The following is a 12,645-nucleotide window of genomic DNA, read 5'->3' on the forward strand; positions in this document are numbered from 1 at the left end:
TGATTTTTGTCAAGTCTTAAGTTTATTCATGGAGTTGTTTTGTTGATTGCATACGGTAGGGCATTGAAATCGCATCCGAAAAAGAAGACATGATTATATCTAAAGACGCTATGCCTTACATCAGAAACACACAGGAAAAAAAGAAAAGCAGACTGAAAATCTCTGAAATAAAAAGTACAATATATCTAGTCTCTAAGCCTTCTCTTCATACTGCTGATATGCACTGTCATCATCACACAGATACTATCTTGTACATTGTTTGCAAATTGGAAATATGCATATCTCTACGTCTTCTTGTAGCAATGGTCCCTCAATTATACTTAGGGCATGTTTACGTATCAGTAATGGGTATGGAAGGAAAGAGAATGATTTCCATTCCTGACTTCTCCTGCATTTACTTGCAATCAGGAATGAAAAAAATAAGTGGACCCCACCTCAAAATCCGTAATCACATTCCCTTAAAACTAGGAATCAGATTAACTAGAGGAGAGTAGTCGATATGATTCCCATTCTTGTTTTCTCTTAATAACTTTCAAAAATACCCTTATCGCTTTACTATAATTCTAAAATTAATTTGGATTCTGATTCATGCAAATTAGTAAACAATAACAATGGGAATCAATTCTATTTCATTGCTAATTCCATATGTTTAGTAAACAGCTTAATGAGAATGATTCTTCCCATACCGATTCAATAGTTCTCCAATTCCTAAATTCTTTGATTCCTTAGTTTCTCCATTACTGATACGTAAACATGCCTTAGAGTTACATTTTGGTTACTCAACTTCAAAAATAGTTACAGAGGTCACTCAATTAGGTGTTGTGTTGCACCATTAGTCTTTACCATCAAGTCTCTTTAACGGTATTGACTAATGGTGCAACACAACACCTAATTGAGTGACCTCTATAACTATTTTTGGAGTTGAGTGACAAAAATGTAACTCCGAGTATAGTTGAGGGACCTTTGCTACAAATAACTCCTTCGTTTTTATAAATATTTGGAATGAATTTCCAAGTTTACCCATGGATTTAACGGAAAAATAGACATACTTGACGAAAGGGGCTCGTAATGCAACACCATACATAATTGGGGGACCTTTGTAACTATTTTTGGAGTTGAGTGACGAAAATGTAACTACGGGTATAGTTCAGGGACCATTGCTATAATTAATCCTAAGAATTAAAGAAGTCTAGACTCCCCAAAATCCTACAATGAATCCTAGCACAACAGAAATATGAAACCATGGAAGTTGGAGCCCATTGTCCACATCTCGGTTGTTCTTATCTGGATCAATGCCTTCAATTCAGATTGTTCACAGGTTTATATATATGAGCAACTAGATTATAAAGAACGGAATCTAAAAAAAATGTTGCTTCATAAATTAATCGACAAATCATCATTGGTCTCATGAGGAAGTGGCAAACAACCTAAGCTTCATAAATTAATCGACAAATCATCATTGCTTCATAAATTATGGGGCTCCCTAGTCATAATTAGTTTCCTGATTTAGTGTCTTTTATTTTTCCTCTGATTTTATGTAGCTTCTGTTTGAGGGGCAGGTATTTTTGTCAATTGGTGTATATCATTCTATACTTTTCCAATAATTTTCTTTTTGAAAATATATAATTATTAGAAAAGGATTATTGAAAATTGAATGAACTAACATATTGGACTTATGCATGACCATGATAATAATGCTTTGTTATACATGCATGGAGATGGATGGAGCATTAAAAGTTCTGTAGGAAGGCTTCATACCCAAACACTCTAGAGGTACCTGGAATATATATCTCTTTAGATGGTTATAGGCTTTGAGTTATATAAAACATATATGGTTCTAATTGCAGGTATGTTTCCTCTTCCATGCGGACTCTATGGCTAAAACCAGACGATTAATTTTTGCACTAAAATGTTAAGTTTCGCTTTAGTATGAAAGCCGTTGCGCTGTTGACCCCATAATTGAATTTCGATAGGTTCATGGCAATATTTCACATGATTTTGGCCAAATTCAGTAGAGTTTTCCAATCGCATGCAAAATATATATATGTAGCTGAAGTTGTATTTGTTGCTTGCAAAAGGTATCCGAAAAATATAACGTAATAACTGTCCCTTATTACATCACGAACACATAAGAAAAGAAGAAAAAAAGAAGAGAAAAGCAAACAAAAAGTACAGCAATATACATCTAGTCTCGAAGCCTTCTCTTCATCCTGTTCATGCTCACTGTCATCATCACATAGAGCCTATCCTGTACATTGTCTATGAATCCAAAATATGCATGCCTCCATCTCTTCTTAATAATTAAAGAACCACAGACTCCCCAAAATCCCACTATGAACCCTAACACAACAGAAGAAATATAAAACCATGGAAGTTGATGTTGATGCCCATAGCCCGCATGTTTGTTGTTCTTACCATCTGCATCAATGGTGTTATTTGTTTCGCACTTATTTAGACTTGGGGCACCACAAAGCTTTGGGTTCCCCTCAAATGCAGAAGCATCGAAGCTTTGGATTTGAGTGCTTGTTGGTATTGGTCCTTCGAGACTATTGTATGAGACATCAAATTTTTCAAGAAATTAAGGGCTGTTAATGACCATGGGATTTTCCCAGATAAATGATTCATGGAGAGGGTTAACTCCTCTAAATTTTTAAGGTTAGATATTTGGTTTGGAATGCCGTCGGAGAAGCTGTTAAAGTGAAGAAGCAACAAGCGGAGAAGGAGCAATTGGCCGATCTCATTAGGTATATCACCATCTATGTTATTGCGAGATAGGTCTATCATTGCTGGATTGAAAGACAATCTGCGCGGTAGAAAAGTTGGATTTGTGGGTTTGTGGCCGAGGGGAGGCAATTCAAGTTCGTAAGTGTCTTCTTCAAAAGGTTCATAAAGCAATCTTGGTAGTCCACAAAGTTCCTTTGGAAATTCACCTGAAATTCGGTTACTTGCCAAGTTTAGAGAAAAAAGTCTGGGAAGAGTCCCCAACCAACTTGGAATTGGCCCCGTAATTTGATTATTCTCCAGATGCAAGATCTCTAGATTCTTGAGCTTTGATAACCATACAGGTATTTGACCAGTGAGCTGACAATTGGCCAAACTCAAGTACCGAAGATTTTGGAACCCATCAAAATCAACCATGTCATCATAACCTGGCATTACCTCACCTTCAAAGGAATTCGTAAGGAAGAGTACATGGAGACTTTTGCAACTCATTAGTATCTTCATTGCTTCTGTGACATTGGTCAATCGGTCGAAACCAAGAGAGAGGAAAGACAAGGATTTCAATGAAAGAATCTCAGCCTGTATTTGTCCCTCTATATAATTTCCAGACAATCGAATGGCTTTTAAGGACCGACATGAGTAAAGGCTTATTGGCAAAATACCAGTGAATTCGTTAATCATTAGATCAATTTTACTAAGTTCACTAAGTTTGGAGAAATTAAGTGTGGAGATATCTCCTTCCAAGTTGTTGGATGCTAGATGTATTTCAATAAGGTTTGTGCAATTCATCAAAGATGGGGGCAAGGCACCTTCTAAGTGGTTGAAATCAAGGTTCAGTAGTTTCAACTTGGACAGCTTCCCAAAACTGAGAGGGAGGACACCACTCAATTGATTATAATAGAGGTCAAGGATTGCAAGGTTTGTGAGGTTGACAATTCTATCACTAATGGCTCCATAGAGTGAATTGAGAGCTAATGCCAGTTCTTCTAGTTTGGTAGCATTATAGATATCTTCTGGAAGAAACCCTGAGAGGTTATTATGACTGGCACGAAAAACCCTTAGTTCAGAGCACTCCCCTAGTCTGCCATTAAATTTATTGGAGGAAAAATCCAAAACCCTAGTCAAGCGCGAAGAATGTTTGAGACAAATAGAGGATGGGAAGGGCCCTGATAAAATATTGTTGCTGACATTAAAACTAATTAAATTCCTAGTTTGTTGGAAGAATGAATGACAGACCCATAGGATATCCTCGTAATCAAGGCGGACCCGTCTTGGTGCCGACATCATACGATGCGGGCCCACTTACTAAAACCCAAGACTTTCTACCAAAAATTTTGGCAGAGTCTCCCCTGTAAAATGCTCAAACCAAAAATAAACAACCTGCAAAATTTACATCAATACACAACCCAACTGCCAGCATGCTTTTTAACATACTACAATCCAACATAAAATGGCCTCCGGCCTCAAGTAGTAGCCTAACATGGGCAATAACAGAGCGTCTACAGAATTTATTTACAACAAACAGGGGAGTAGAAAGAATTTATACAGACCCTAATAATGACGACAAGTTCGGGCTCGTGACTTGCTTGAATGCCTTCAGGAGCAACTACATGTCTGGGGGGCGCAAAACAGAAAGATGTGAGTGGACAGAAATAAAGTTTCACTTTAAAACAACATAGTAACCCCACCGTGTAAAAATAATGCTCTAGCATGCAGTTTCACAATTCAGAAACCAAACTCAAACACAAAAATCCCAAAGTCCAAAACATCTCCACATCTCAAGCTCACAACTCATTTCCCAAAATATATGCAACTCTCAACAACCCGTAAATACCCATATATAAATATATATATATAGCTAGGACTCTAGTATAGTATATATACTTCACTCCAAACTAATGTACCGGGGAGACAATCCAACCAGGGGATTGTTGGCTGGTGCAGGATTTTCGAACCGAACCCGCGTCCGAGGATGAGTAGTCCAACCGGGGGACGGAACTCCATAGCTCACACGCCGGCACTGCCAACGACACGTGTAGCTCACAAATCTCATATCAAGTCCTACGCGCGCAGACAGTATCATCACCCCACCGGCACTGCCAACGACGTGTGTGATGATACTCAAGCAATATACATACTCTCCCCATACGCCGGCACTGCCAACGACACGTATGGAAAGTGTCTCACACACCGCACTGCCAAGCGCCATGTGTGAGACCCGTAATCTCATGGCCTTCCCACCCCACCGGCACTGCCAACGACGTGTGTGGGAAGCCTAGTAACTAGGGAATGGTACTCACCTACCATACTCATACATCTCACAACCATCCATCAAACTCCTATCTTTCCACAATCTCACCACAACAACCTCTCATACTCTATACATAGACAATATAGATAGCCATCCCAAAATCCATATCAACATATTCATCATACTCAAATATATATGTCCATATTCAAAATATATAGCCAAGATATATAAACATATTCAAATCCATCAGCCAAAGGCTTATTAAATCAAAGTCACATCATTTAAAGTATATGCACAAAACTTTCATAATTAAAAACCATGCATATGCTTAAAACGAAGTCCACTCACAAGTAATCCCAAGCTGCCCGGCCCCGTGAGGGTCCCGCCTGCTGAGAGTGATCAACCGAAGTACCTATTCCAAGATACAAATCCTTGATTAACATCACGTACTCCCAAACGGAAATTCACGAAAGGAAATACTTAAATCCCCAAGTTCCCGGTGCGCTCACGTCCAAAGGAACATCCTAAGGTCCGGTTACAGATTGGAATTTGCTTCCCAATCGCACGGTGATCGCGATTCCCTAAACTTCACATTCTTGAATCGGAACATCCGGGGCTCCAATTCACGATCCGCGAATTCCTATAGGTTTCTAAGAGTACCTAGATCAACATACTTCAATTTGGAAACGATCCAACGGTCAGAACTTATCGAACCCGGATAACGCACAATATGCGAAATCCGTTCGATAGTCAAACGATATCCAAATTGAGATCCGCGAAATCCTACGCACTCGTGACAGCCTAAGGATCTCAACAGGACGAAAAACAACTTCACCCACCTTGCCCACGCGCCGCCACACGCGCCGGCAGCGCGCGGGTGTGTAGAGAGATTTCCGGCGACGGAAAATCTCCAAACCAACGTTCACCCTTCCAATCCTAGATACTACTCGAAGAATGGAGCAACTTTTTCAACTACGGCAACATCCAATTCGGACGGCAAGTGGCCGGAATTTCAAATTGAAATCCGGCCAAAACCTAGGTTTCCAATTCGGTTCCAAAACTCAAAATCGATCCAAACCTAAACAACAGTCAGCTAGAATACGTAAAAAGGAGAAGAAACCTCACCGGTTCACCGGAATTGGACGGCGGAGACGACGGCGCAACAATCGGAAACTTCCGGTTTGAACCGATCAGGCCGCGTCGGGTCGAGGTTTCCGCGGGAAATTGGGTGGGTCTTGATCGGGGCTTGAGACGAGTCGAATGGGACCTGCCGCCCTTCCCGTTGCGAGCCGAGAATCGAAGAGAGAGAAAGAGAGAGTCGGGAGAGAGAAACGGGAGAGAGAGAGAGAGTGTACGCGGGAGGAAGAGAGAGAAAGTGAGGGGTAAAAACTGAAAATCTGATTTTTACCAAACTCTTCGAAATAATTACGGTTCTGCCACCGAACAAGTTTTGATCGCCAAAACTTCGTTAAATCTCCGATTCGAGCCTACCGCCTGTCTATGGTTTCGTCTCAGTACCACCTACGCAACCACACCACTCACGGTCCCAAAATCTTCCCGGATGAGAAAGTGACCCAGATCACCCTTAACCCAGGAGTAAATTAATATTTTCCCTTAATTAAATTAAATTAGGAAAATAAGCGGGGTCGGGGTGTTACAATGAAGATGGAATTGCACCATGAAACTGATTGCTTGACAAATCTAGTTTCTTGATACTGCTGGATGGTAGATAAAGTGGTAGTTCTCTAGAAAGAAGGTTATAACTCAAATCAAGGATCTCAAGATGTTTCAGGGATGAGAAGAATTCAGTTTGAAGTGATCCGTAAAGTGAATTGTTTGAGAGATTCAAGTGGGTGAGATATGTGAGATTTCCAAGTGATGAGGGAAACATACCTCCTTTGAGCCCGTTGGAGGGTAAGTGCAAATGGGTAACCCAACCATCCTGATCACAAGTGATGCCTTTCCAATGACAACAGTTAACCGAAGTCCAGTTTAAAGTAGGAGAAGATAATGCGAGGGTGAAGGACAAGAGGGAGCTGCGCTCAATTTGGTTGCATGCATGAATATATGTAGAGATAATCGAAGAGAAAAAGAGGATGAGAAGGAAGATATGAGCCATTGGGTTATAAGGTTGTATGGCTAGCTTTTGCTTCTTCTTGTATTTATGTTGCTCACAGCACATAACTTAAGTACGCACACACACACACATAGGAGCAACTAAAGGCAACTTATTTTCTTTTCATCATGTTAATCTTCCAAGTTCCTTGCCCCACATGAAGGCACCTACCTGTGAAATATCACATAGCAGACACGTCATTTTACTTAGTCCAACAAGATTACACCTGCTTAACTCTGCTTAACGCAACTTAACAACTACTTATTATTTAAAATGACCGCGCACCCTCTCTTTTTTTATTGAATAATACTAGTCTTACCCACATCAAGAAATATCACTCCAATCAATAATTTTACTTAGTCCAACAAGATTACACCCGCTTAACTCTGCTTAACGCAACTTAACAACTACTTATTATTTAAAATGACTGCCCACCCTCTTTTTTTATATTAAATAATACTAGTCTTACCACATTTTTATACCACAATTTCATACCACATGATGTGGCAGCTGATGTGTACATACCACATCATGTAAAATACTAGTTTCTGTTTTTCTAATTTTATTTATTAAAATACACTTCATTCATTTAATTGATGTGACATATGATATGGATATGCCACACCATGTGGGATAAAAATGTGGCAAGTGTAGCATTACTCTTTTTTATTTGTTTATAACATTTTATTTTTTATTTCAATTTTTTAAAAATTGGGCACATGCCAAGCATGTGATGTTGTGAGAAAATTGGATGGAATTTGAAAATTTAATGACATTGACGAAATTGGATATTTATAATGAATTTCAGGACTAAATTGATAGACAAGATAATTCAGGAGGTTAAGTTTGATTAGAGTGATAGTCTGGGGGTAAATTGCTGAAAATTCATGATTTTTCTTCAATACATTGAAGAGAGGTTCCAACTAATGTAGCCAAATTGTAGACCACATTAGGTCTAAAGAGGGGCCATGATGAGAAACACTAGTGTGAAATGGGAATAGCACTGTTTTGCTATTCCCGGTTAATCACGACATACCATACGCGATAACTTTTTCACATGACAATCTTTGATTGATTGGGGATAGCAAAACAATACCATTCCCTTTTCATATACAAATTTTTCTGCAAGATGAGAGGATCAGACAAGCCTCCTTATTTCAAAGCATGTGCGACGACTCCAAGCACTTTGCCCCAGTGGAAGGCAACCACTACGTTGAAAAAGTTGGAAGATTGTCTTAGATTACCGTCCTTTTCTTCTTCCCGAAGTGTCATATAATTCTATCCAATATCGCAATCTTCAAGCATTCCCGAATTCTATAAGCTTGCTTGGTCTAGTTTATTCCGATTAAGTGTCGCATATACGACATGCCAGACATGACCTCAGATTGACAAGAGCCATGCCTGATCGCATAAAGTACAATCTTTCCTCCAGAAAGTAGTTTCTTTGCAACATTAGTTTCTAGATTTTCTTCAGCGTTCTTGTTCTAATTAGTGTGTTTGGTTAGGTCTTTGGTTGTCCACAAGTCTTAGCGTATTTCCTTTGCACACCGGTTCCGAGGGAGCGTTAACTTTCTTTCATATAAGCCATAGCCGCAGACACTTTATATCCTACAAGTTATACACTTGTACCAGCACCATTAAAATATGATAAGATATCACGTTCACATTAAATTCACCAACAGTATAGCTTCTCTCATTTTACTTTTCGAGACAAGATTATTTTCTGTATCTTAAAATATTTAGCCTGAACATTATCTGAAATTTTTGCCTAAGAGAGTCATCTGTAGTACTGCTAAAATTCTATGGAACAAAACCTGCATTCGTATGGAACCTTGCCGAAACTTTAATTTCAGAGATAAAGAAGATTATTGTAATGTCCTCTTGTCAAATTAAGTTCGTTTCATTCAGTTCTTTGCATATCAATAAACATTTGGACTGACCTGGAAAGCCAAATTGAGTGACTGGGGTTTGGCTGATTCTGTACTCTAACATCGTGAGGTGGGCACTACACCAATACTGGGCAATTCACAAGACTAGGTTATGTCTCCTTTTTCTTATTCCAGACGGCACATAGTACTTCCAATTATCATTGGCTATATAACATATGGAATTGTTATTAGCATTCCGAAGTAGTAGTCATCATGCACTCTTTCTTTTATTTATGTATTTTCATTCATTTGGGATGAGTGCATGATGAATACTTTGTTGTTCCAAAAACAGCTTTTTATTCTTTAGTATATTCTATATGGAATATGTTCTGTTTGGCAAGAGAACATGTCCCTACATATATACAGAGTCTTGTTGCAAAAGAAAAATGAACGTGCAAATAAAAGTACAATCTAGCCTCTAAGCCTTCTTCTCATGTGCACTGTCGTCATCACATAGAGCCTATCTTGTATATTGTCTACGAACTGAAAATACGCGTATCTCCATGTCTTCTTAATAATTAAAGAACCACAAACTCCCCAAAATCCTACAATGAAACCTAGCACAACAAAAATATAAAACCATGGAATTTGATGCTCATTGTCCAAACCTAGGTGGTTCTTATTATCTACATCGATGCTTTTGTTTAGACACTCATTTGGAAGTGGAGAACCACAAAGTTTTGCGTTCCCCTCAAATTCAGAAGCATTCAAAGTTTGGAGCTGAGTGCTTCTTGGGATTGGTCCTTCAAGATCATTGTATGAGACATTAAAAGATTTTAAGAAACTGAGGCTCGTCAATGACGACGGGATTTGTCCAGACAAATGATTTATAGAGAGGCTCAAATTCTCTAAATTTTTTAGGTTAGATATTTCGTCTGGAATGTTGCCGGAGAAGTTGTTGATGCTAAGATCCAACTTGTGGAGAAGACGCATTTGGCCGATCTCAGAAGGTATTCTGCCATTAATGTGATTGAGAGATAGGTCTATTGTTGGTGCGAAGTTAGACAACCTGTGAGGGTAAAAAATTGGATTTTGGTCTGCAGCAGTGAAGATAGGCAATTCAAGATAATCGTCTGCTACTTGAGCTGCAGTAGGTTCATGCACCAACCTTGGCAGTCCACAAAGTTCTTTTGGAAATTCACCTGAAATTAGGTTGTCAGCCAAGCTTATGCAAAAGAGTTTTGGAAGAGTTCCCAAAGAACTAGGAATTGGCCCTGTAATTCGACCACCTTTCAGAATCAAGATCTCTAGATTCTTGAGTTTGGATAACCAAAGAGGCATTTGACCAGTGAACTCACAATAATACAAACTCAGAAATCGAAGATTTTGGAATCCATCAAAATCAACCATACCACCATCAGCTGGCATTTCCTCGCCTTTAAACGAATACGAGAGGAGGAGTGTTTGAAGACTCTTGCAACGCATTAATATCTTCATTGCCCCAGTGACATTGGTTAAGCCGCCAAGTGAGAGTAAGGACAAGGATTTCAATGCAAGAATCTCAGGTTGTATCTGTCCTTCTATTTGATTTGCACTCAATCGAATTGCTTTTAGGGACCGGCATGAGTAAAGGCTTATTGGCAAGGTACCGATGAACTGATTCCTAAGTAAGTCAAGCTTACTAAGTTGACTAAGTTTGGAGAAATTAAGAGTGGAGATATCTCCTTCCAAGTTGTTGGCTGCCATATGTATTTCTATAAGGTTTGTGCAATTCATCAAAGACAGAGGCAAAGAACCTTCTAGATTGTTGTAATCAAGAGCTATGAGTTTCAACTTGGAGAGCTCCCCAAAATGGTGAGGGAGCACGCCACTCAATTGATTAAAGGAGAGGTCAAGGATTTTGAGGTTGGTGAGGTTGGCAATTCTATCACTAATGGCTCCATATAGTGAATTAGAAGGTAATGAAATTTCTTCAAGTTTTGTAGCATTGTAGATATCTTTTGGAAGTAAACCTGAGAGATTATTGTTACCAGCACGAAAATTTTGCAGTTCAGAACACTCTCTGAGCCGACCAGAAATGTTACCGCTGAATTCATTGGAGGAAAAATCCAATACCTTAATCAAGTGAGAAGATTGGAGACAAATAGAGGATGGGATAGACCCTGACAAGGTATTGTTGCTGACATTGAAACTAGTCAAACTCCAAGCTTTTTGGAAGAATGAAGATGGAATTGCTCCATGAAAGTGATTGCTTGATAAATCCAGTTTCTGGATATTGCTAGACCGTAGATAAAGTGGTAGCTCTCCAGAAAGAAGATTATAGCTCAAATCAAGGATCTCAAGACGATTCAAGGACAAAAAGAATTCAGTTAGTGATCCATAAAGTGAATTGTGAGAGAGATTCAAGTGGGTGAGATGTGTAAGATTTCCAAGTGATGATGATGAAGGAAAAATACCTCCTTTGATCTCTTTCGAGGGTAAGAGCAAATGGGTGACCCAACCATCCTGATTACAAGTAATGCCTTTCCATTGACAACAGTTAACTGATGAAGTCCAGTTTAAGGGAGAAGAAGATAGAGTGAGGGTGAAGGACAGGAGGGAGTTGCGCTCAATTTGGTTGCATGCATGAATATTCGTAGAGATAATGGAAGAGAACAAAAGGATAGGAAGGAAGATATGGGCCATTGGGTTATAAGGCTTCATGGCAATAGTTTTTGTTTCTTCTTGTATTTACATTGCTCACAGGTTTGGATATATATAGACATGAGTAAGTAAAGGTTCTTTCCTTCTTTTTAGCCTGAAAAATGAAATCTTTATCAAAAGGCAAATCGTTAAATTGAAACCGAGAATTGGGCAAACAACCATACCCACACAACACAAATATCCTAACCCTTATATACGTGGAAGAGAGATTCCCACACCCTTATGTACGTGGAAGAGAGGTTTCCACTAACAAAACCAAAGCGAAGACCTTGTTATTTTAAAGTCTAGCGTCGACTCCAAAGTAGTTTCGTCCTCAAGCTATAGCGCTAACTACATATATATACTTATACACACACACACATAGGAGCAACTAAAGGCAACTTATTTTCTTTTCATCATGTTAATCTTCCAAGTTCCTTGCCACATGTAGGCACCTACCTGTGAAATATCACATAGCAGACACGTAGCAGTCATTAAAATAGAAGCCTTCTCTATACGGCGTTTGAAAAGAAAATAGAAAGCTTTGAATTGTGGCGAGCAGAACGTCGAAATTGACACACGTCGATGCCCTACTTATGTTAAAGTGCATAATATTTTTAAATTTTTTTATTTATTCCTTCCAATCAATAATTTTACTTAGCCCAACAACATTACACCTGCTTAACTCTGATGAGTGGACTCAACTTAACAACTAACTTAAAGCAAATCATAATTAAATTGAAAACTGAGGAAGTGGCAGACAACCATAACCACACAATTAGAGAGATTTCTTCCACCAACGAAACCAAAGTGAAGACCTTTTCGCGGCACTTGAGATGATCATTATGTGATGGCCACGCGTGGTTGAAGACTCAGCGATTCCATTTCCGGGAAATGAAGATCCACTACAAAAAAAAATGGCAATAGTTACCATTTTGTCACCAATTTTGGTGACTGTTGTGAGGGTTACTAAAGGCTTTAATCACTAAAAAAAGCGAAGAAGGTGA

At 39.0% G+C, this 12,645-nt stretch overlaps 1 protein-coding gene and 1 pseudogene across 1 annotated transcript; both read right to left on the minus strand.

Annotated features, from left to right (window-relative positions):
• Positions 1–2,055: 2,055 nt before the first annotated feature.
• On the minus strand, positions 2,056–7,112 carry LOC148918749 (uncharacterized). The gene is given in 3 exon segments (XM_089048566.1): positions 2,056–2,568; positions 2,571–3,949; positions 6,637–7,112. Coding segments are annotated over 3 exon segments (2,217 nt in total). The 5' UTR covers positions 7,092–7,112; the 3' UTR covers positions 2,056–2,185.
• Positions 7,113–9,289: 2,177 nt separating this feature from the next.
• On the minus strand, positions 9,290–11,691 carry LOC103325997 (receptor-like protein 3 pseudogene; annotated as a pseudogene).
• Between the last annotated feature and the right edge of the window lie 954 nt (positions 11,692–12,645).

This window comes from Prunus mume, linkage group LG3 (genome assembly GCF_029339155.1).
Source record: "Prunus mume cultivar Tortuosa linkage group LG3, ASM2933915v1, whole genome shotgun sequence".
Lineage (NCBI taxonomy): Eukaryota > Viridiplantae > Streptophyta > Magnoliopsida > Rosales > Rosaceae > Prunus > Prunus mume.